Source organism: Myotis nattereri, assembly GCF_964212035.1.
Source record: "Myotis nattereri genome assembly, chromosome: 10".
NCBI lineage: Eukaryota > Metazoa > Chordata > Mammalia > Chiroptera > Vespertilionidae > Myotis > Myotis nattereri.
This window is the reverse complement of record NC_138085.1, coordinates 36,604,675-36,630,595: the sequence shown is the minus strand read 5'-3', so window position 1 is coordinate 36,630,595 and position 25,921 is coordinate 36,604,675. Positions and strand designations below refer to the sequence as shown.

The 25,921-nt window shown below is 34.4% G+C and overlaps 1 protein-coding gene across 1 annotated transcript in view; it reads right to left on the bottom strand.

The window, feature by feature from the left end:
• Positions 1 to 17,159, bottom strand: part of LRRTM4 (leucine rich repeat transmembrane neuronal 4) — a 694,038-nt gene extending 676,879 nt beyond the window's left edge. The window contains exons 1-2 of the mRNA XM_081101041.1: positions 16,521 to 17,159; positions 13,121 to 14,667 (exon numbers count right to left, since the gene is read on the bottom strand). Of these exons, the coding sequence (XP_080957167.1) occupies positions 13,121 to 14,667; positions 16,521 to 16,524 (1,551 nt within the window). The 5' untranslated portion in view covers positions 16,525 to 17,159. The remainder of the gene's footprint in view (positions 1 to 13,120; positions 14,668 to 16,520) is intronic.
• Between the last annotated feature and the right edge of the window lie 8,762 nt (positions 17,160 to 25,921).

Below are 25,921 nucleotides of genomic sequence, written 5' to 3'. Positions count from 1 at the left end.
AACTCCTGATCTAGATCACAGAAATAATTTTGATATATCAGAAAGCAAAATGCAATATAAGAATGATAAGGTAAAATTAGTTAGAAAGTCAAAGAATATTAGTGGAGGGATTCTTTCAGGTGTAGGTGATATTATACCTTAGGAAATAGAATATTGAAATAATTCCCTATAAGTTGAAGGTAATTCTCCTCAAATTCTATTTAAAAAACAACAACAATAAATCTTAAAAGCTTTAGCAATTATGAACAAAAATAAATTGATGAAACTAAAATATAAAAAAAACTGGAGGAATTTTATATATTTAAGGAATTTTAAGGAAAACGTGCATGTAATGATCTAATGATTTTATTCTGGATTATAAAAGCAGGGTTCAAAGGAATGCACCTGCCTCACTTATTGTTTCAAGTACAGTGGTCTATAGTAATTGAATGAACAAATATATAACTAGAGAAGATGTTTAAGAATAGTAATTATTACATAAAATAAGTCTTTATATTTTCAACATTTTCAAGAAAATGGGTATTCTAAAAAACTATCCTTTAACAGTCTGATTCAAAGACACAAAAAAGAAAACAAATATGGATAAAATTCATAATGTTTCTCAGTATTATGTCCAAAAAAGGTACCACAAAATAGTAGATATTTTTAAATTTCAAGGAAAATAAAATGACCATATTTTAACTATTTTGGTTAGAAAAAAGATAAATTATTAAATATAACTACTGATAAAAAGGACATACAATTGAACCACCTTATTAAGAGAGATTTTAAAATTGTAAACAAAACAAAATAAACTCAATGAGAGCTGTTTTAAGAAAGACTGTCATGAAAGGAACTACAATAATGCAAGTAACATGTAACATTAGGAAATAAAAATATATAATTTATACTTTCAATAACTAAAACCTGCAAGCTTGCAGTGTCAGAATCTGATCATTCTTGTGATTGATTCTGTGACAGCTCTTAAAGAGCTCTCCTATTTCTGTGTGTGAAGCTAAGGTTTACCTTGGAAATTTTGCAAGATATATATGAGGAAAAAATAAAATATATTTGGGGGAAAAAACACTAAAAAGTGGGGAAAAAGACACGCCTTGCAAAAAGAGAATAACAACATGTCAAAAAGAGATTTTTTAGTAAAACTTCTAGTTCGCCCTGATGTTTATTTTATAAATAAAACTATAGGTAAGATAAATGTTATCAATTTTTACCTAAAATAAAATATTTTATTCATTATTGTAAATACAGCAATAAGTCCCATGTCAACACCTACTAATAATATAGATACAGAATACATTTTTGATAACCTAGTGAACGAATAAATAAAATGACAAGATGGATAAAATCACAGGAGGCAGTCTGTTAAAATTAGAGAAAAATAAGTTCTTAATCACCAAAATTATTTAATATGTTTTTAGAAGTTTTAATTAATAAAATGTAGAAATTAAGTAAATAAAAAAGGAACGATTAGAAAGTTAACACATTTCCTACTTTACAAAATTATTTTTAATTAGAAATTTCCAAAAATTAGCTTAATGTGTATTGAATTGATTTGGTGAAAACATTGATAATAATTATATATACATATATACACATATATATTCTTATATATGTATTAGAATTTTAAAGTAAAGCAAATCAACTCATCCTTATTGGGGATGTAAGAAATGGGTAATATAAATGAACCTTAATGCAATTTTTATAACATAACATCCATAACATTCCTTTTAATGACTGTAGAAATTTAAGTATTTCCTTTCGGATTCATTGAACCACATAATCTCAGTCAAAATAAATTGTGTATGTATATGTTCAGAAACAAAAAGAAAGAGAAAAACATGTAGAATTTTATTATAAATACTAATAGCAAAGAATGACTGAGATCATTGTTTTAAATATATGACATTTAGTAGAAATAACAGATTTATAAAAATTAAAATGTATTTCAAAACTTTAATAGTGTAAAAATATAATACTGTTACAAGAATAGAGGGAATTATGGGAAGAATACAGAATTCACAAAAATGATATGGATATATAAAAAATTACATTAATATTAGGTAAAACAGACTAAAATTGTGTTTTAGTAAGAAAAAACAAATTGGTCTGTTTCATATGATATACTGAAGAATATTTTAGGTAGCTTAAAGAATTAAATATAAAAATAAGCCTACAGAGGAAATGATCAAAATTCAGTGAGTGTTTACTTACACACTGAATGGGAAAAACCTTTAAAAAAAAAGATATTAATGAAAACTAGTTTATAGTAGACTCATGGACTTAATATACCATATTTGAAAGTAAGAAATTCGATAATACAACATATACAGAAAAAATCAACTTCACTAAATCTGAAAATATAAATATTAAACATTAAATATATAATGTGTCTACTTCTTAAATTTAAAAAGAGTAAATAACATTGGTGTACAGATGGGAAAATGATGACTCTTGTACAATGCATGTTGTAATACAAATATATTTTTGAGAGAGTTATTTGTTAACATGAGTTAACTTTAAAGCTTTCATTCTTTTAACTCTGAATTTTCTGTTCCAGTAATCTATCTAGATGAGGAGTTAATTAAGAAATATTTATAACAGTGAAACAAAGCATCATCAATGTCTAACAAAAGGAAGGCATAAGTAAAACATGACACATCTTAAAGATGTAATTTCAAAAGATAATATTTAAAAAGTGATTGTAATCATCTCAAAATTTGAACTTCAAAGTTATAGTATATAAATATATGTATACTGTTTTCAATGTCCAGTTATTTTTATCAATATCCATATAGACATACATATGCATATGACAGAAGAAAATGTAGCAGATTTTAAATGATTTCCATTACTGCAGGATGGAAATATTTTATAATTATCTTATTTATTTTTATAAATAACCTCATGCTTTCAACATTTTCTTTAGAAGTATTCATTTATAATTAGAAGGTAAAATGTCAAGTTGACCCATAAAATTATACTTGTTCATAATTCAAAATAATATGTATCTAACTATTTAGCATTAATAGAATAGAAATAGACTGACAAAATTAATAAAAGAATTTTCAGTAAGAAATGCAATGAGAGAGAATGGATGCTGTTGTCCTCACCAATCTTCATGTTTTGAGTGAAGAATTATACACACATTCCCGAGGCTATCCCAAAGTTAAAGGGCCAAAGGGTTGAAAGAGTAATTTAAAATTCTCTTTTTCTCTTTTCTCCAGTCCTTTGAGAAGACAGACCATGAGTAGACAGAGATCCAAAAGGAATTATGATTTGCAAAAGGTTAAAAATTTACATTTACATTTTACATATTTTATCTTTCAAGTTTCATGATTAGATCTAAGCAATGATTCCCCAATTTAAAAAAAAAAAATCTGATTAGAATACTATAGACAATGTCTCAGGATGTAAACCTGATTGATAAGCTTGCAACTGGAGAGGGGAAAGAGACTGAGAAAGGCAATATCAGGATTAATATCTCTGTTATTACTCTTTCCCATAGGTCAGAAATTATAATTGGAGCAGCTACCACTGAACTGGCATCCCTAAATGCAAAGGGAAAAAGAGATCCCTCTGTGGCAAGGTCCTAGTGCCAGCACTTCATTGCCAAAGGCAAGATAGGCCTGGTTATCATAAGGGACAACACTATCAAAATAGTAATAAAAATAGTTCAATTCAAAAGCCACATATGATGTTGTCTACTTAATCACAGTGTCCTTAGATAAAAAGTACAAATAGTGGGGTGTGGGCCCGGGGAAGAGGGGAGTTAATGTGAGAAAAAGGGGACACCTGCAATACTTTCAACAATAAAGATAATTTTTTAAAAGTACTTGAGGAGCCCTAACCGATTTGGCTCAGTGGATAGAGCGACGGCCTGCAGACTCAGGAGTCCCAGGTTCGATTCCAGCCAAGGGCATGTACCTTGATTGCGGGCACATCCCCAGTAGGGAGTGTGCAGGAGGCAGCTATCAAGGTTTCTCTCTCATCGATGTTTCTAACTCTCTATCCCTCTCCCTTCCTCTCTGTAAAAAAAATCAATAAAATATATTTTTTAAAAAGTACTTGAGGAAAAAAACAAGTATGTGATCAATCTCCTAAATTCTTGTCTATATATATTGAATCATCATAAGCAGTTCCCAGAGGAGGCAGTTTACAGATCCAGAGCCTTCTGAATGAATGGCAGGTCAGATCGCCTTGAGGGAAGACCCTACTGAACTATCAAACACATAGGCGTCTATCCCTGCCTTCCCCATGAGGACATACAGCTATTTACCAAGCTGACTGTGCATTGGGGAAAGTAGAGTGATCTTTGGAGGATGGCTGGAACCTGCCTCTACAGTGACTAATTCCTGGAGATCCCAAACGTCGCTGTGGTCCCCTAGTCAGAGTGGGGTCTCGAGGCCACTAATGGACTTCTAGTTCAGGTCCATTTCACAGTGGGTTCAACGGGCCCAGAAACCCATCCTGTAGTTATTTCCCTAGTTCCAAAATGCATACTTGGAGGAGACATATTCAACAACCGGCAGAATCCAAAATTTACTTTTGTCTTTCCAATCACAAAGAACACAATGGGTAGTCTTCTCTAGAAGAGTTGCCATTTTTCTTTTGTCTGTAAGGCTTTTTTTTTTGGTTTGTTTTTTGTTTTGTTTGTTTTTGTTTTGTTTTTTCTTAAGGACATGTATCCAGTGATACCTTCTATTACATAGCACACAATAGCAACAAGACATATTCTATGGGGATATTTAAAAAGAAATACATTTCAAATTAAAATATATTACAGATATTGGGACAAAAATAGTAATTGTATAATATACTCATGCAAAAAATAAGAGTTCAGATTATATTTAAGCAAATATACATCCTAGAGAAATGGTCTTCTTAAAATCACATATTAAATTCTTATTCAAGAATACCCTGTATATTGTTTAAAAATTCCAACTTGTCATGAATAAACACTTTGGGGAAATTAAAACTGTCTCTACTTGTTAAGAAAATGAACCTAAGGACTTTAAACATAATCAGATTGGAAATTTATAAGTTCTTTCTACATGCTAATTCCTCTTTAGAGTTAATACCAATAAAAGAATTGTAAATGCTGCTTCTTTAAAATTGAATAATATGTTCAGCCAATGGAGTATTTTATAATCCTGAGGTATTACTGAAATATTTACAGCTCAGACAAGGGACTGAAAGGTCAGGTTTATTATTCATTTTAGTAAAAATATAACCACAACACTTGTTTCTACATCAGGGAGTATTATAACCATCATTATAATAATAATAATAACAATGAAAATAATATAGCCACATTGTATTTTGCATTTTTCAGTAGACAGTATGGCTTGTGACTAATAATCATTTATATTTACACTGAAGCTTTTTTTTGAAGGAGTTCAGAGTGGTTTTTGAATAGTAGCTCATTACTCATTTCAACAAGTTATTTAGAAAGTTCTTATCCCAGTTCAATAGATGGAAAATTATATCACAGAAAGGTCAGATTTATATTTACTTGTCCAATATTACAGAAGTAAAGTGAGTCAGTTTCAAATCTCTGAGACCTCTTTTTCACCCCTTGATCTAAGCACTGGACCAATGCAATTTTGGTCCATGCTGTGGTTTGACCATCAACCTAAAAGTATTTTAAGGCTGACCTCTTTGCTATTACTTTTACAGACCTATAAGCACAGAAGAAAATAACAATTTTTCATTTGTGGAGACCACACTAAAAAAGACTCAGGCATAATTAATTTCTTTTTTTTCTTCTTTTTTAAAATCTTATTTGAAACACTTAACCATAGTTGATGTCAACTAAAATTTATAAATATCAAATACTTAATAGTGAAATGCATCATGATCAAATTTATGCTAAAACAAACAAGCAATGTTTTCAGGACTTTATTTGAATATAAATGTATTTGATAGAAGTTAGTTAAAAGAAACCAAAAAATCAACTTTCAAAAGTTTCCATCACCACAAATAATTAGTTATGTAGGAAAAAATTAAAGAACCAATGTTTCAGGAAAGTGACTTGAAAGAGGGAGGAACTGAAAAAGTAAACATAGAATTTATACCAAGGAATGTTGCTTGTCTTTTTGTTTGTTTGTTTAAAGAGTTTTAAATAAATAAATTGTTTAAACAGTTTTAAATAAATTGAAATAAAGTATAATTCTAATGCTTTATCTGACGATGCTTGATTTTAAAAGAAGATAGCAAAACAACAATTGTTATTCTTTAAAATTGAAAATATACAGTGAATATAAATTATACATTAACGTTCCAAAATAAAACAATTTCACTTTCCCTCTTTGTCTATATCATTTGGCTATTTCAAATTCAGTGTTATATTGTTTTGCTATAAATTTAAAAATAACCCCAAAATGGAATTAATTCACAACTATTTTCCCATTTGAAAGTATAAATTTGCTTACAGAGACCTTAAGAGTGAATTTTCTTAAACAAATCCATTTATATTTATTTTTCTCTTGTCAAATACTCAAACATACTATAAAAATCAATATACATTTTAATTTTTAAATTCAATGAGATTCGAAGATTCCAACCATTAAAACATTAATTAAAATTGTAAATTTGTGTAGAAAATTTTGTTTTGCTATTATATTTACTTTGTTTACCTTAAAATTTTCTTTTAAACCAAAGTGATAAAAATGTTTACTGTACCTTACTTTCTTCTACTACAAAACTTTATATTAAAAAAAAAGAATAAAAAATGAACCTTCTTGCTAGGTTTAATGATTACAACTTTACCCCTAATTCTGAGTCTGAAAATTCAGTACATACACAAAAAATTGAAGTAAGGGGGAGATGATAACCTTCCAAGATATGGTGATGTAGATGTCTGAAAATTCAGAAAGCAATCACAATAAATGGAGGTAATGCCAGAATAAACAAACTTATTTTGATTTCCTTAAATACTTTAATGTCTCCCCCAAATATTTACTTTTGAGGAAATTCATGTGAACTGAACAGGTTAGAAAAGAACAGGGCTTATTCAAAAGTATAATATATATTACTCTACTGTGTGCAATGTATGCTTCAGTTTTTTAGAAATATTTATGGGGAATATATGGATGTTTAATTTTACATGGTTATTTAAATGCAATTATATTTCAGTTACTTTGATGTTTATATTTAAAAATACCATTTATATAATATTAAAATATAAAGATATCTCATTTACATGTACAAACGATAATGTCAAATTTTATCATAATCTTATTTAGTTATACATGTGTTTATTGTTTATCTGATATCCAGGCCTCAGCTTTTGCTCAATGTTTTCCTTTTAGTCAAGCTTATTCGTATTTTTTGAAAGAATATTTCTGATTTTTTAAAAATTGTCACCGTTACTTTAATATTTTATTAACATGTATCAGCTTTGTTATCATTTCATTCCCAAACTTTGTGTTTATGGGTATTATATAATATGTAAGATTTGACTTAAAGTCCAACTTCTATCTTTTAAAGGACTTATCCCCACATTTGTTTAGACCTTAATTGATCTTGACAGTGAAAGCATTATTTTTAAACCATTTAGCAGGAGTATAAATCATAGCCTTGGCACATTTCAAGCAGTTTCAAGGATATTAAAGCAGTTTATTTAAAAGCCAGTGATTTTGGTATCATAGAAAATACTGTTTTGTGGAGTTTTTTTTGCAACCTGTCTTATCTTACAGTTAAAATTTCTGTACTATGAGTGCATGAAAAAAATACCCTCATAATTCTTTTTCATTTTAAGAATATGGAGATTTTATTAAACTGACCAAATGAATTCTAGTTCTTTGGGTACTATAAAAGGCAATTTTAACTTTTAAAACGTATTCAACCTAACTTTCATGTTGTTGGTTTGTTTTATTTTCTGATCCAAAGGCATACTAATTTTCAAAACTCCCAGTATCTAGTGATATACAGGTTGCCACTGTTTCATTTTGTTTTAGTGACTCATGAAACTCTAGAGACATGAAAATTCTGATGAGTCACTATCCCCAATGATGTTACCAAACAACTTCCAAAGCATAAAGTTATCTATAAATGTAGTTACTGATAATGAGGATGACTAGATTCTATTGAATACAGAAAAGGCTCAAGAAGAAAAATCCAGGAATGATGTGAATATTACTGGGGTGTTTCAAAAGCTATATATTCCTAAAACATCTCAACTTGGGATCCTAGAGAGTAATCAATTATTATAACCTTGTCTATTAATTGTGAATCTGGGCGAATTTTAGGGAAAGAAATTGAACCCTTTATCGTCACTTTAAATTGTTCCTAAATTGGTAATGTCAGGCCTTTTTGACAGCTGTCACTCTGAAAACGCTATTCACGTGACTTTAATTGGATCAAATTCAGACTATAGATTTTTTAAAAAGAAGTAATACTTTAAATGCTGTCAAAACAACTAGTTACTTGATAGAATCTAAAAGATATATAAATGTGTGGGTTTGCCTCTGCATGTGTGCATATGTGTTCACACATGGGTGTGTGAAATGTATGTGTCCATGAAGCAGGCCATCTTTTTTTTATTAACTCAAGTTCTCTCTTTTCTCTTTGACAATGACTATAAATAGTTCAGTTTCTCAAGCATCTCCCATCTTGCACTTGTAGTCCTGGGATTGGTCAGAGAAGTTTTACAAAGTTTACTGATCTGAGAAATGTTTTGATTTGAGCTATACTGTGCTAGTTGAATAGACTCAATTCAGTGATGGGTCACAGAAAAATGAAGGAACCAGTCCAAAGTCACACCAAATATGACCATGTGTAGTATAAATCCTGTTTGTTTGTTTTTTACAGAACGAATAGTAGACTATCTAGACATAGGATACTTATAATTTTAGAGAGGATTAACTATACATCTTCAGAAGTATGTTCCTGACTAACAAATTCTGGTAATTTAAAACTGTTTTGTTTTTTAACTAATATGTCAAAATGGACAAAAATTGTAATAGAAATATATTTATGTTGTCTCTATCCCCTCCTCTTTCCCTCCCTCTCTCTGAAAACATACAAACACACATAGATATATACACACATAAATATACAAAGTATAATTTCAATTATAACATTTTAACATAATACAACAGTAGACAGCCACCAAAATAAAGTCTATTTTCTATAACCTTATATTGGTAATGTATAAATTTAACTCAATGATACTGATTCTGCTTCACTTAGAATCCTCTTTGAACATATTATGCTTTTTAGTTCTTCGAAATTCATTCAGTGTACTTCAAAATGTCAACTTCTAAAGTGTAGAAAGATGTTAATAACTTCCTTAGGTCAATAGTTTGAACCAGACCCAATACAGTCAATAAATATAAACTTTTAGTAATGGTCGATACAACCCACTGCATAGCAGTGAAAGGAAGAATAAAAGCCCCTAATAACAACCAATATATTTATATTTTACTCGACTCTGAAGAATATAACCAAAATATCAAGTATTTAGAAAATATATAACTAATGTCACCTATCCTCCCATTTTCCTAATGGCAGTACTTTTAGCACTATGGGATCATTAAACTTTATATTTCAATAACTTAACTGTTAAAAATCTTGGATGGAAGATTTCATTCATTGTTACCAATTTCTTTTTTTTATTCAAAATATAAACTTGAAATGTTCTCTCTTGTACTACATTCCCAACGACTAATTTTATAAAGTACCTTGCTATTTCCAGTTGATAAACACATCCTAGAAGAACCAGGTATTCAAAACTGTGTTCTATATCACCTCTACATAACATTTTGGTACGCAAGATGAAGTGATTTCACGATCCTATATATTTTTTAATGAGATAAAACTATGCAAAAGTTCACAAGCTATCTTCAAAGTATGCATTAGAAATGTCCTCTTTTAATGACACCTTACAAAGTTTTAGGCAAAGCTGTGTCCTTTTGGCTTTAGTTGTCTTTTCTGATAACATATTGAGTTCAAATTAAATGATTCAATTAAACCACGCACACTGATCCTCTCCAAGTATGATGATTGAGAAGTATGTATCTGTTAGAGTTGTGCCATATATCATATTAATTATTCATAACTATCTACTCTATTCTTCTTTTATAGATATAAGGGATTTTTACTGCCTAACTTATTATAATATTCCCCTTCAATTTATTAGCAGAGAATGTGCACATGGACTTGTCAAAATTAAATTTTGTAAAAAATAGAGCCCAACTTACTTCTTTGTAAACTGCACGCTATATTTGTGTGGTGGCTCACAGACATCATTCTTATCATAAATATTAATATTTTTATTTTCTTCTTAAAAGAAATATACAAAATGAATATTTTTACTATTTAGATAACTAAATATGACATTCATGTAGAAGTGGAATTTTCAATTTAATGAAACTTTTTTCAAGGCACTATCAGAAAATTAGCATTTGGTGCTAAGTGTTCTAGTTAAATATTTATGGCTTTGTTTGGGTACAGTTTAACATTTTGAATTTAAAAAAGCTACCTCAAAAAATTATAAATATATTATGATTCTCTATTGATATGTAAGCTTTATGAAGAACACCAGAATTACATTTAGCATACCTCTATTGTCTTAAAAAATCATTATCTTGGGCAGATCATTCCTCTTGCTTGGGTTCATATTGCAGAGAAGTTTTCTTAACAGGAGAAATTTTACTCCAGGGTGACCAAGAAGTAAGAGAAAATTATGGTTTTCATAAAAATTTCTAAAAGTTTGCTTTCCCTCATTTGTTATATCCACCTATCACTATAACCTGTCAGAAAGGGATAGTGGTGGCTGCAAGGTTAGTTTTTGCATGCTTATGTTTCAAAACAATTTAGTAGTCATTTAAATGTTGCTTGATTGGACCACTTATAATGGAAAGGGAGTTATGGTCTTAAATGTATAGTCTACTACTTTCTACTTTTTAGGGCATGTAGAGTTTGATCTACTTCAGTAGGGCTGCCATATTAACACATCAAATTCTTATAACATTTAACTAAAATCTTCGTTACTTATTGCCTTAACACCATGTACATCCCCAACAATGCCACTGCAATTTCATAATCATAAACTCCAATCTACATAGAATATATAGTATCAAACTGTGTTTTTAAACACTCATGCAGTCACAGGATAAAATGAGTTCTTGTCTTTTTCCGATTATGATACCTAGGGTCTTTGAAAAAATAATCTGGAAAAGTTTTGGATCCATTGTTCTTGATCCAAGTTTTTTAAGAATCTCACCATTCTATTACAAAAGTCAAGAGAAAATGAATAAACGGAAATGGATTTTTCCTTCCTTTTTGTAATACTAGCCTTTACATGGATCTCAAATTATAAGAAGACTCTAGAATAAAACAGGGTGAACTTGTTTTACTAATATACACATATAAGTGTCAGACTGTAATAAAGACATCTTTATATAGACTTCTATATAAAATCTTTTATTATCTTTAATGTTTAAGGGCAATTGCATATACAGGTTTTTTGGGGGAAATTTATTATCCAGGGTTACTTTTCTCACTTTCAGTCACGGACTAAAAAAGAGAAAATGAACTCTGTGAAGAATAGCTCAATACTGCAAATTATACTGAGTTGGAGATTATTTCAAACTCAGTATTTGTCTGAAAAACATTTGCATTAGGATCTACATTTAGACTATGGAAATATTTGGGTATACATTATCAAAGAAATTATATTTTAACTGTTATAACTAGTATTAAAAAGAGCAAAGTCTTTACTCATTAAAACTTTATTTTGAAAATGTAATCATCTAAAATTGGATGTTAAGACCACTAGTGCCAGAACTTAACCTCTTCTCACTCTTATATTCTAGCAACAAGGCCCTGGCAGTTACAGTCTTTGCACTTTTTGATCAGTTTTACCAAGAAAAGAATAATTTGTATCCAGTATTATTTACTGACAAGTTGAAACCTGTGGCTATTTTTCTATTCATAAACATGTTCCTATAAGTGATCTTTAAAATAAATAATCAGAAACTGAGTCCAAACTTTGTCTCATGAAAATGAAAAGAGTATAACATGAAATGCCTTCATTTGAGGCAAATGTCACAGAAAGGCTAGTACCCAGAACTCAAATCTCTCTCTTTTTATTTATATACATTTGCATCACGTAGTTTTGGATAAGTTTAACAAGAATACACATCATTTCTTTTGGGGGATGACAGCAACACTGACAAACACCCCTGTCTTGCCTGTCATTATGTTACTGCTAAATCATCCACAACATCATGACCTGATTTTATTTTCTGGGGACGTAGCCCATAAATGAAACTTAAGTTTCATTCTGATTACATACAAATAGCCAGCACTTAAGAAAACCCTTGAAAAGTGATCTATGTCTGATAATTAAAAAACAAACAAAACAAAAAAAAGGAGGGGGAGAAGGAAGGAAGGAAGGAAGGAAGGAAGGAAGGAAGGAAGGAAGGAAGGAAGGGAGGGAGGGAGGGAGGGAGGGAGGGAGGGAGGGAGGGAGGGAGGGAGGCATATTTAAAAGCCTCATACAATTACACAGTAGGCCTCTGACATTCTCTATGCTGGTATAATAACTAAATGGCAAGTAACACAAAACAGTTATCCTTGTGAGATCCCTGTTGCATGCTTTAATTAAAACTAAAAATTTACAACAAAATCAACCCTTGGATAAATTGCTCTTTGGTTTAAATCTCCGTTACCTCCTGGAATTTTGGTAAAATCATTGTGTTTTTAAATTAAGCTGGCCTCTCCTTCTCTCTACTCCATTATAAAAGTCAAACAAGAACCAGACAGAAATCTTAGAATAGTTTTGTTTGTGTGTATGCGTGTGTTAAGTCCAACCCCTGTATACAAACTGGTAAAAAAAAAAAAAATAGATGTTGTAACATAGTACTTTATTCCAACTTAATCTCATCCTTGAATGAACTTCCTTCAAATTTCAACCATTAAAAAAAATAAAATAAAATAAAAGCAGTCAATTTCCTGGTGGTCGTCATGTAAGTAAGTAACCTTTCACACTGAGCAAAACCCAAAAGCCACAGGGTCATTAATCTTTTCTAGTGATTAGAGACACCTCTAAGCGCTTCAAACATTTACCTCTCCTTTCCCGCAGTAGAAATGCTTTTAGGAGGATCATGGTTCATACCTCGCATTCCCTGGAGCCAGAGATGGTATATGTGCAGGGCCCAGATCCATTAACGGATATATCCATGGTCTCAGAGTTTGTAGGCTTGTAGTCCACGTAATACTCCTGTAACGGGGAATTCATTTGTCTTTCAGACTCCCTGGTCTTTTTCCGCCGTCTCTTCATGAGAGAGTGCTGCTGGAGTTGTTTCATGCTGGCGGGGTAGCGTTTCCATGACACGTAGATAACCAGGAGGATCATGGCCACCGAGAGGAACAGGGCCACGCTCCCGGCAATGATTTTGTGAAACGAAACGTGCTCATACTCTTGTTCTGCGCCCGGGATCGGAAACCCCGGGGAGGCGCTGGGTGCTTCCAGGGTGGGCTGGACTGGGTCAGATTTGGAGACTGTCGGTTTGGGAATAATCAGAGGCTTCTGGGGGGTTTGGGGCACCAGGTGGGATTTTTCTGTGTTGACCACCGGGACTTCGGAGCAGATGTTATAGGTTTCCACGGCGTCGCTCACCTTTTCACCCTGGATATGCTTAGGTCCCGCACATATCATGGTGCTTTCCTTATTCCCTTTGAAATTCTTAAGCCAGTAAAATAGAGGGCAAATACTCCGACTGCATTCCCACATATTTCCGGACAAAGTGATGGATATTAATGATATCCACGCGTTGACAGTTTCCTGGGAAATGTTGGTGAGCTTGTTGGAATCCAGATTCAATTTCTGCAAATTGGGCAGGCATTTAAATGTGCCCGGCTCAATTCCTTGGATGTCATTCCCTGATAAATCCAAGTTGTGCAAGGAACTCCAAGTCCACGTCAAGCCTTGGCTGATGGAGCGAATCCTGTTCCATTGTAAGTAAATGGAGCGGAGGTTGAAGAGACGCGGGAAATGAGCAAAATTGATCTTTGAAAACTGATTGTGCTCCAGGTGGAGTTCCTTTAACTTCAGGAGGCCAGCAAAAGCATTGCGGGACAAGCTGCGGAGACGATTGTAACCCAAATCCAGGAAGTCGAGGTTTCGACAGTCTTGAAAAACTCGTATTGGCACAGTCTTTAGTGAGTTGGATCTCAAGTGCAAAATGATGAGTTTCCGGAGGCCTTTGAATTGTTCCGATTGCAAAGTCTGAAGCTTATTGTAGGAGAGGTCCAGATTGCGGAGATTAGGAACCGGGTGAAAGGTTTTATTGTGCAGATAGGTAATTTTGTTGGAGCTTAGAATTAATTCTTTCAGTCTACGAATGCCTTGAAATGCATCTTCATCCACCGAGCTAATGTAATTATGGTCAAGATAAAGCCATATAAGCTGGTTAAGGCCAGCAAACTGATTGGATTTGAGTTTCTGAATGCTGTTGAACCTTAATGATAAGCCTTGCGATCCTCCAGAAATGTTCTCTGGGATATCTGCGAAAGCATGAGACTCACAGTACACAATTTTACCATCACATCTGCAGTTCTTTGGGCAAGCTCTCTGAGCCCCCGTGAACATAACAAGCAGCAGTGTGGAAAGTAGCGCTAGCACCACGCGCATGCCTCGCAGCTGCGTCATTAAACGGAAACCTACAATGTTAAAAAGAAGACAAATGCACATTGTAAAGCTGTTCATATAAAGCATCCCCAGCTTACCAAGATCAAGGGCATTTCCTCTCGTGCAGTGACGGGACAGTTGATTTCAGAACCATGCATTTAACACTGAAAGCTTTCTTGTCTCCGGGGCTGCAAGTTAACTATCAGGTTTCATTCGTTCTTCCTTGATTTTCAATCACCACAGGGCTGGAGGACCGAGAACAGCTTTCTTTCCTGAGTTTCAGGAGTTCATGCGAACATCAGCAGTGAAAAGCCCTGCGCCTGGCTTATCGCTGGATGCCAACATTTTAATAGCAGTGTTATTTGGCACGTCGGTGTTGAATACCAATACCAAACGCAGGAGCACCGAGTCTTCTGGTAATGGGGGGGGGGGGGGGGGGGAATAAAATATGACTTCCTAAATCCCCATGCGTGCACATCTTTCCTAGTTGAGCACGCAGGCTGTGATTTGGCAAAGGAGCTTCAGTCATATGTCAAGGTAATCCAAGTCTGTCCTGCCTGAAATTGTATCATTATTGCATAATAGAAAAACAATGTTTGAGCTCTGAGAAATGGCATTGGGACCAGCAGCACGGGCAGCCAATGAAGCCTGGTACGAAGACTAATTACAGTCAAGATACTCAACATTTGGAAGAGCTGCCTGCCTTAGCTCTCCTGCCCAGTGATCTGCACAGCTCAGGACCCTGACTGTTGATAACACAAAACACTCCAAAGTTCAGATCCTCAGGTTCTCATTAAAATATCTGCATAAGGTGAAACATAAGCTCGCGTAGTGTTCCTTTTACGGTTAGGTTTAATATAGTTGCTTTTGCAAATGTGGGGTATAAACAAGTAGAGAAACGCAAGCTACCATCCCCCTCCCCCCTATCCCAACCTGCTCAAATGTCTCACGGACTTTTTTTTTTTTCTCCCCTACCTCCATTAACTTCTGAAAACCTACAAAGTTGCAATCTATGGGCACTGAGGCTGCATTTCCAAGTCATAGCATCTTAAGGGATTTCTTTACCCTGTCAACAGGAGATTTATGAGTTCTTAGTGGTAGGAAGGGGAAAAAAGAAAAAAAAAAAAAAACAACTACTGTGTGCTGCGGTTTCTATATTTCCCTTAAATATTCATATTTGTAACCGAGTGGCATCAGCCAAACCTCTAAGCAAAAAACAACCTCGCCTTTTATTCAACCAGTTAAGTCTTTTTTTTTCTTTCTGTTTGAAACCCGATCTTGCTCTCTGTCCTCTTGCCAGCTACAGACTCATTGAAATACATTCCAGCTCTCCCAGACAGGAGAAGGGGGGCTGGGGGTGGGGTGGGGGTGGGGGGGAGCCAGTCACACTTGAAAAAAGAAGACGGGCAAATGACTGCTGGAAATTTGGATGCTGTGGTCAGGATACAGCCTCAAAGATAAAACAAGCCCTTGTGCGACCTCTGGGAAAGTAACGACCCCACCCCTCCAGGAACGCAGCGAAGTGCTAACCACCTTCCTGACAGCGACCAGAAACGCACGCACGGTTAATATCATCAAGAATATAGAAGCAAGCACAATGTTTATCTCATGCTCAATTCCAATCTGTGGGTACGCATACCGAAGAGACAGTCTGAAAGAGATGTCTCTCGAGTCTAAGTCCGTGTTATGCATTTACGAATTTTAAAGAAACTACCGAAAGGAAAATGATCTAAAAATATAATAGCAACTACAGTGAGTCAACTGGCAAACTCAGAGGCTGCTGCTTTTTGCCTGTTTCCCCCGTCTTTTATCAGCTAACGCCGCGACGGAGGCTAGGAAGCCCAGAGGATCAGCTTTGCTAAGGAAACAACAAAAGTTCACTTACCCATCCTTTGTCATCCAAAAGCGGTTCCCCCCTCTCTCAGCTTTCTTCTTAATTGGTCTCTTGTGCCGAAACCACCACCACCTTCATGACACAGTGCGGCTGTCATTCACACCATCCTGATCCCGCATGTGAGCTAGTAGCCCCATACAAACTTCCCCGGAGAGGACGGGCAAAAAAATATATATACATATATGAAAAAAATCAGCATGGGGTGGGATGGGGGGGGCAGGGAGAAGGAAGCTCTGGGGGGGAGGGGGGTGCCGGGAGGGCTTCTAGGCTCTGAGGACCATTGTGTAATTCACCAGAGACCCATCAGCAGTAATTGGCAATCTGTGCGAAAGAGCTACAGCCCATCTTGAAGGTAACCAACTTCTCTATAAAAAGACAGAGAGAGAGGGGAAAAAAAAAAAGAGAGAAGAAAATCTTCAGAATACCTGGCATTCCTTATTGTGCTGGCTTTTGCCATTCCCAGATAAAGCAATTCATCCTCTGGCTTTTCAGTTCTTGAAGCAAGCAGGCCTCCTGTGCTGCCTGAGACCCCAGTTTAAAAGCCATGCAGGCTAGGTTTATCCATTTAGCTGGTCAGGTTTAAAGTGTTTTGTAGCTGTGCTGAGAGGCAGCCCTTGTCTAATTCAGAAGGCTTTCCAGAGACTGATGATGCTCAGAGCTTGTTGGTGCTAATGCTTGAGTTTGTGATACACTGAGTGCCCTCCGCTGGAGAAAACAGATTGCACATTAAAGACGGGAACAAGTGAGCCTGTCAGTGGTGTGCAGCCTTCCCTCTCTCAGAAAGGGAAATTAAAGGCACAGGATCACTTTTTTTTTCTCTCTCTCCAATAATATATATTATGAAAGGTTTATGCAACGGAGTACCATACTCTGATATCAAATATTAAGTAAAACACTGCTTCTCTAAATATTATGTAATTGGTAATTTTTAAAAGTTGCCTTGACCCGATTTATTTCTTTTTGCTGCATATGCATGCATCACAAGGGAATTGATTACATGCTTTTTTTTCCCCAATAACAGAACTAATTTGAGCTTTATTTTTGTTGCTGTTTGTTTGTTTGATTTATTTACATTTTTTAAACAAACCACACAGAGAATCAATCTTATTCAAGGAGGGAAAAATGTAATAAAATCACTTTTAAAGATGATTACCTGGAAAATCTTAGGTCTAATCTTTAAATTCCCAACTTATAGTAATAAAATAAATTCTGCATTTTATGCATTGTATTGAATATTCTAGATCATTGCTTTCTAAAAGTGTACATTTTGAGTTTTAAATCAGTTATTTTTAATACTATATTACCAAGTGTACAGGTAGCTAAGAGAGTCTATGTTAAATAAGAGTAGAAATGCCAGCTACGTATCATTAGCACAGGTACTTTTTAAAAACTTGTCTACATTTTAATGTAAATGTTTCTCCAGCAAGTCATTTATCATAATGTTTATTTCTATTTTAAAAAGTAAGTATGTTCTAGATCATTGTTGTATTTCTCTAAAATGTGCAGAATATCCTCAGAATTAGGAGGGATGAAATGATGAAATACCTGAGATATGTATTTTTTAAAACCTATACACTATTTTTGAACCTGAACTGAAATTTAAAAAATAATATAACATCACACTTCTATTTTGTTTATCTTCTTTACTTGTTTATTTCATAATCCTCTTGCTAATAATTTTGGAACAATTCAGAATGAACCAATGTAACACAGAGAAAGACTGCTGGATAAGTTGCTAACCTAATTTACCCTATGTGAGAAGTTTAAATGGATTTTACATAAGCAACTAGAATTACTGAAAATAAATTTTTTAGATATACTTCTTGGTTTTAAATTATCTTCCAAAATATTTATATGTGGGGAGGGCTTATCATATATGTAACAAAAAAAAAAATTTGACTCAGATTTAATAGTATGCTGTCACAGGCAAATTATCAAAGTACTAGGTTTTCTGGGGAAAAAAAGGGGGGGAGGGGGGAGGGGGGGAGGATAATATGTAACCCAAGTATATTGCTTTCCCATTAACTGATACCTGAATTTCTATTTTAAGAATGTTTACCCTTGACTTCAGGATTAATACCGGTTGAAATGCAAATGCATACCAAAAGAGACAATATTATTTGGTTAATGAAGGGGGTATATCTGTCTACAAAAATAAACATAAGTGATACACATATAATTTGTTCATCATAGTGTAGTTTATATCGAAACAAAACCCCATCCAAATATTCAATGATAGAGGATTAATTCTGGAAAAAAATACTCATGAAATAGAACATATGCTGCCGTTAAAATGAAAATGGTTTATACCTGCCGAGAGGAAAGGATGATCACAATGTGTAAAGTAAGGAGAGCGGGGAAGAGAACACCACTGGAAGAGAGTCTGTCACTCTACACATTTTTGCTTGCACTGGGCCGGAGTAAAAGGGAGATCATTTAAATGGATTTTACATAAACAACTAGAGTTATTGTGCATCACTGAAAATGAATATTTTTAGAAATATTTCTTGGTTTTAGACTACCTTTCAAAATATGTATAAGTTTTGGGGGATACCATATGCGTAACAATAGAATGTGTTTTTATTTCATCTTTTATGATTTTTTTCTTCTACATTTTAAATTTTCAAATGTGATGAATATATGGTCCCTATATGTGCCAAACATATACAGAGATATGAATTAATTTTTCTTTGTTTGAATATAAGATATGAGAAGAGCTTTTGCTAGTGGATTAAAAATACCCAATGACGTTACACACATTTATGGTGTAAACATGCATAAATAGAAAAGTTGTTTGAAGTACTAAAAGCTAATAGACGCTGATTTATAAAGTCATTACCAGATCATATGCAGAAGATATAAAGGATGATGTCAAAAATCAGTTACCGTTCCCTTGAACACACTGTGAGGACATAAGAGGGTCAAGAGATTAGAGAGTGGCAAATGATGTTGTGTGAAGATTTCTAGATACCTACACACACACACACACACACACACACACACACTCATCCTTCCAAAGGGAACGTTTTGGAAGGAAGAGGAATGTCAGCTACTAGGTTTAATTGTAGTGAATGGGATTTCTATGGGCCACTCGGACATGATATGTGTTTCTAGCAGTGAGCCCAGTACAATAGAATGGTATCTGATTTCTGTCTGGGAAATCCAGGAGATAAGAAGAAATAATACTTTCACCAATAAAGATTTTTTTAAAAAGAAGAGATGGGTGAAAAAATAAAAGGGAGAAAGAAGAGTAAAACTTCTGTTGAGATTGGCTTTCGGGTTTCACTTGCAGAGTTTATCTGGATAAAAACATGCCCAAGTGTTTTCCATGGAATAAAGGAGAACTATGTGGGAAAACTATGGGTGTTATTTTCATTCCCGAGGAGAACAGAAAGAGTCTACATGGGTACACTGCCCAAACAGACTATGACAACAACAACAACAACAACAACAGAACAAATCAAGTTTGACAAGCATCACATGGATGAAAAAGAAAAAAAATGTGTCATCCTCGCCATGGGAAATTTGACCCATTATTTCTAATGGTGCAAAAAGGGAAATATCAATGTGCCTGTAAGAAACAGAAATACCTTTGGCATCTTCTAGGCTCAGGCATCTCAAACCTTTTTACAGTAGTACCAGTTTTACAACCATGAAGTTTCCTGATTGTCAGAAACAGCAATGAGCAAGTGTGAGAGGAGGTAGGCAAGAATGAGAAAAGCTGGGGGACATCTGTAATAGTGTCAACAATTAAAAAAAAAAAAGAATGAGGAAAGCGAACTATGCTTCCTCTGTTTTCTACAGCAGATGGCTCACTTGCAACTGGTCCTACATTTGAACATGGGGAGAAGGTTTCAGCTTTATATGAAATATGAGCTATTGACTAATATGGTAAATTTAATACTTCCATTTTCTGATTTCAGACATCATGAACTAAGGATAAAATAAAATATTTTGTTACCTCAAAGCATTTACTGATCTCACCTTGATAACTTAGAATTGACCATGGTAGAAGGATTTTACCATAAATAGAATGTTCCATAAATTCTATTTTCCAAAGATTTTTTCATACATCATGGAAATCAGCAAAATCTAAGCATGAAAGTATGATTCATTTCTTGAGTGTCCAGACTTAAAGAAAGTGATGAAGAAAACATTAGTAATATGGATTAATCTAAAAAGTGTGCTACATCTGTAACTATCCTATATAATAAAAGCTTAATATGCTAAGTGTCTGGTCCACCAGTCAGCCATTCAACCAATCAAAGCATAATATGATAATGATATGCTAAGGTCACTCAACTGCTTGCTATGACATGCAATGACCACCAAGGGGAAGACACTCCAACCGGGAGGTTAGCTTGCTGCTGGGGTCTGGCTGATCGGGACTGAGCGAGACGGGCTGGACATGCCCTGGAGCCCTCCTGGGGTCCCTACTAGGATGGTCAACCTCCCACATCTCTCCCTGGCCTTGATCATGCACTGTGGGGTCCCTCAGCCTGGTCTGCACCCTCTTGCAATCCAGGACCCCTTGGGGGGTTTGGAGAGACAATTTCAGCCCGATCCAGCAGGCCCGGCTGAGGGACCCCACTGGTGCATGAATTCATGCACCAGCCTCTAGTTTAATTATAAATAGCACAAAAATTGAGAACTTTATTTCCAGTATTTGAAAATTATTATCTGGATTGAGTGAAAAAGTCACTCATATTGCCCAGGCTGGTGTTGTTACATGGTTAGAGTGTCAGCCTGTACACCAAAAGGTGATGGGTTTGATTCCTGGTCAAAGACATGTACCTAGGTTATAGGTACTATTTCCCGCCCTGGTTGGAGCATGTGCAGGAGACAACCAATGGATGTTTCTCCCCGCCCCCACTCCCTCCCACTCTCTCTAAAAATCAATGGGAACAAATATCCAAAAAAAAAACAACAACAACAAAAGTCACTCATCATTAACAAATGAACAAAATGTCAATATATGTCTATGTGATTTCACGTTTGTCTTACTCATTAATGTAAGAAAAATATCACATAGTTTCAAGTGTGAATGATACTCAAAGAGCCAGTTGTTAAACATTACACTAGGGGGTATATATTTATTGTTCCAAAAGCAAACTAGTCTGAATACTTAAATGCTAGTGATGACCTAGTTTTAATGAATAAATTAAGTAGTCAATCATTGTTATTATTAAAATCATTGTCACTTTCAGTACCCGCAATACCTTCTTTCTTACCTAAAATAGTGTTTTTCCCAATTAAAAAATAAAATGGTATGTATCAGTTAAAAAAATTAAGTTACAATTTAAAAAAATCTCAACTCAAATTGAAAGAAAATAAAATGGAAAATTATTTTAGTTCATGCAAATGAATATTCTATTATAGTCAGATATTACTTGATTCAGAAATGAAAAGTATCACTGGTAGCCAGGTTCTTTTGGTCCATTTCTCAGGTCTAACTTCCTTATTTCCATTCTAATTCTGGTTTCAAGATAACCCCCGTAGCTCTAGCTCCATGTATATTACAATTCAAGAACTAATAATCATTCATTGCATGCAGTGGCTTTAGTGGAGTCTTTTTCTTATTCCACCCCTGAATAACTTTCTGTTCTACAGGACTGAGAGTCCCTAAGTAGTTTAGTTTACATATAGGCCATACATTCCATCCCTGGAGTTGTGCTGGGCATAGCTTATAAAACAAAACAAAACAAAACAAAACAAAACAAAACAAAACAAAACACTGAAAGTGAGAGGGGAAAAATGTGTGTATGTCTTCCAAACTATAAAGTCATCACTAAAAAGTGGCTGCCCTGCCAAAGCACCTCATGCATCTAGGCAGGGACCATGTAACTAATCACTTCCAGATTAACACAAGCAAGAAAGAGGGTTTCTTTCTCCTTCCTCTGACTAGAGCCCTTTAAAGCCGTTTAGGTACTGGATGACAGGGGATAATATATGTTACCAGTATAAATGGGATGAGGGGTAATGATGAATATTGGAAGCAAAAAATATACACCATGCAGATAAATACACAAATGAACCAAACATATAAACAAATGAAAATAACAATTAAAAAGCAAAAACAAAATAACAAAATATAACTATGTCCCCATAAATTTCTTTTGCTCTTGCTCTACCCTAGCATCAGGACATCATGGTACCTATGCTTTCTTTATTCTCAATATGCGAAGCTCTTCCTACACATATGTAACATATCCCTAATCCTCCTAACTTCACGTTTAAATGGTAGGAGAGCAAATTAATGTTGTCAGTACTTTCTCCTATACATACATACATACACACACACACACACACACAGAACCATCATACATGCACATGCTTAAAAATAATTTACTCTTTAAGACACATTTGAATTAGGCACATAATTCAATTTCAACACAAATCATCATTTTTGAAAATAAGTGACCTTTGACCCTTTTTCAGTTTACCTATAGTGACTTAACAGCACCTAATTTCTGATAGTAGTGATAATTAGTTACTTGACTTCTTAAAAATTTAAAGAAAAGTAACATTTTATGTGTATTTAACTGAGTTAAACTTTGGAGACACATACTTAAAATTAACTGTGGTTACTATCTTTTTAAAAAAGTAAATCATGAGATAAGGATTTCATCAGATTAATAGAGTTTGTAAACAAGAATGAAATCAAAATGATAGACTTATAACCGAATAATTAAAAATAATTTAATTTAATATCTCTATAGATAATTTAAATGGAAATTGGGAAGAACTTAATGGGAAATTATTTAGTGATCTAGATAAAAGAATATAATATCAAATTTATTTTAGGGGCTTTCATGAATATCTCTACATATTTTTTCCACCATATACCATAAAAAGAAGCCATTTTACTGAATTGAAAATACTTTTATTAAAGCAATTCTTACTCTTATATGCTTAACTTTACTTAATTTTACTTAATAATGTGCTGATAGTCTATTTCACTGACTTCTAAGTGTATATAGAATGAAGGATATAGATATAAATAGACAGATATAGAAATTAAAATTAAGATAAGCATAATAGCCTTTCAAAATCTCACAAATAGTTAATATTAGTTTTATGACTAGAACTCAATGCATGTGCAATGATTGCAGTTTGCTGGTATAAGATTTTGTCTACTTTAGCCAATAGTGGAAACATCCACTGGAAATTCTGTTACCAAAAAGTAAATCTTGGCTCAATCGCTTATGATTGTTTGTCTTCAATGTCTGCTGTTTTCAGAAACTTTGAGGTGACTTAAGAAATCATACCAAAAAAATGACAAATTCTGATATATAACAATGCACAACTTTGGTTCAGGAAAAAATTTTAAAAAGGAGAGCAATAGATCAAGGATTGTTTCCATGCAATATTTTAAAATATAACAATATAGATAGGGGTAATAAGTTATAGAAAATTTAGAAAGTCAGACTAGAAAAAACAAGCAAAATATATATATCTCTACCAGGAAAAAGAAAGAAAGGTTAAACACCACATAGTAACTATATTAACAGATATTATATTTTCAATTATAATACAAATGTTTTTATGCCTGTTTTTATCTTCTATAAGAAAGGGGATGGTATGAATTTAAATAGCAGAAATATTTTGAGAGCAAAGTAAATAATGATAGTAGTGCTACTATAATATTGCCAGTAAGATTCAAGTTTAGATAGCTTTGACATATAGCTTTTAATAGTCAAAAATACATTTAGTAAACAAGTACTAATCTCTGTGTAGCTGGATATAAAAAATTAAGTTAATTAGTCCTAACTTAAGTTCCTTATCTATAAAATGCATACAATAGAAAAAATAGTATATCATTTCTATGGTTATTGTTTTTAATATGTTTTTATTGATTTTTAGAGAGAGAGGAAGGGAGAGGGAGAGAGAGATAGAAACATTGATGAGACAGAAACATCAATGGACTGCATTCTGTATGCCCCCTACTGGGGATCAAGCCCACAACCTGAGTCAGTGGCCTGACTGGGAATGGAACCAGTGACCTCTTGGTGCATGCGATGATTGGGACCTATGGTTATTTTGAGTATTAAGTTATATATATGTGTGTATATATATATATATATATATATATATATATATATATATATATTCTCCATGTCAATATCCCTATATTAATAAGGATATACATTTGTATTTAATGTATATTTGTTGTTTTCTCCAATAGATTTAAAAATATTTGATTCAGCTAGACTGTATATATTTTGTATTGTTCACTATCAACTTTTTCTTGAGAGAAAATTCAAGCTTTACAGTTTTGTTTTGTTTTAATTGACTAACACTGTCAATATATTATCAGGCCTACACAGTCCTTTCAGTCATACATATATTTTTGTATTGTCACTGTCAACAAGGGGACCTGTATATAGTCCAGGCTCAACCATAAATTAGCAAAATGACCTTAGTAATATCACAATTTCTACAAACATTTTCCCCCATCACCTCTAAATGAAGACATCAGTTTGTTTTAGGTGCTAACAGTCTCTGATCAATTGCATGCTATCTGAATTACAGAAAACAAATACCGTAATAGGTTATAACTATCAGGAAAATTAAAGGGAATCCAGTCATGCAGTGCAAAATGATGTTTCAGTCAACAATGGACTACATATATGATGGTGGTCCCATCTATCTATATATATATATATAAAACCCTAATATGCAAATAGACCGAACAGCGGAACAACCGAACAACCTGTCGCTATGACATGCGCTGACCACCAGGGTGCGCGCGTGGATCATGGTGGGTGTGGGCCTCAGCAGGATGGTGGATCAGGTGAGCAGGGGTGCCAGACCAAGGCGGGGCACCGGTCGCTGTCATCAGGGCAAGCCTCTGGTGGTTACTGAAAATTCTTTGCTCCCGTGTGCTGCTGTGCCACCCGGTGCACGCACTTACTGCTGGCGTCGGCCCCACTAGCACCTGCTGCGGGTGCCTGGTGCCAGCCCTGATTGCTCAGCACCATCAGTGGGTGCGAGCAGTGGCTGCCGCCCCGAACACCCCTCTGGGCTTCCCCACCTCCCCCTGCTCCTGAGGGGCGATCGGGGCCAGCAGCTGCCTCTCACACCGGCTGCTGGCGCTGGCCCCAATAGTGGGAGCAGCAGCCCCAATGGTGGGATTGGCAGTGGTGGGAGCAGGGCTGCCTGCTGACAGGGGACCCAGGGCTGCAGCGGGAGAGGCTGGGTGGGGGTGCAGACGATGGGCTGATAACCCATCCCTGTGTCCACCACAGCCTCGTGGCCCACAGTTCTTTCAAGGTGCACAAACTCATGCACTGGGCCCTTAGTAGATTAGAATGGAGCTAAAACAAGGCTATTGCCTAGTGCAGTCTTAGCCATCATAAGGTTGTAGCACAACGCATGTCTCTTCCGTGCTG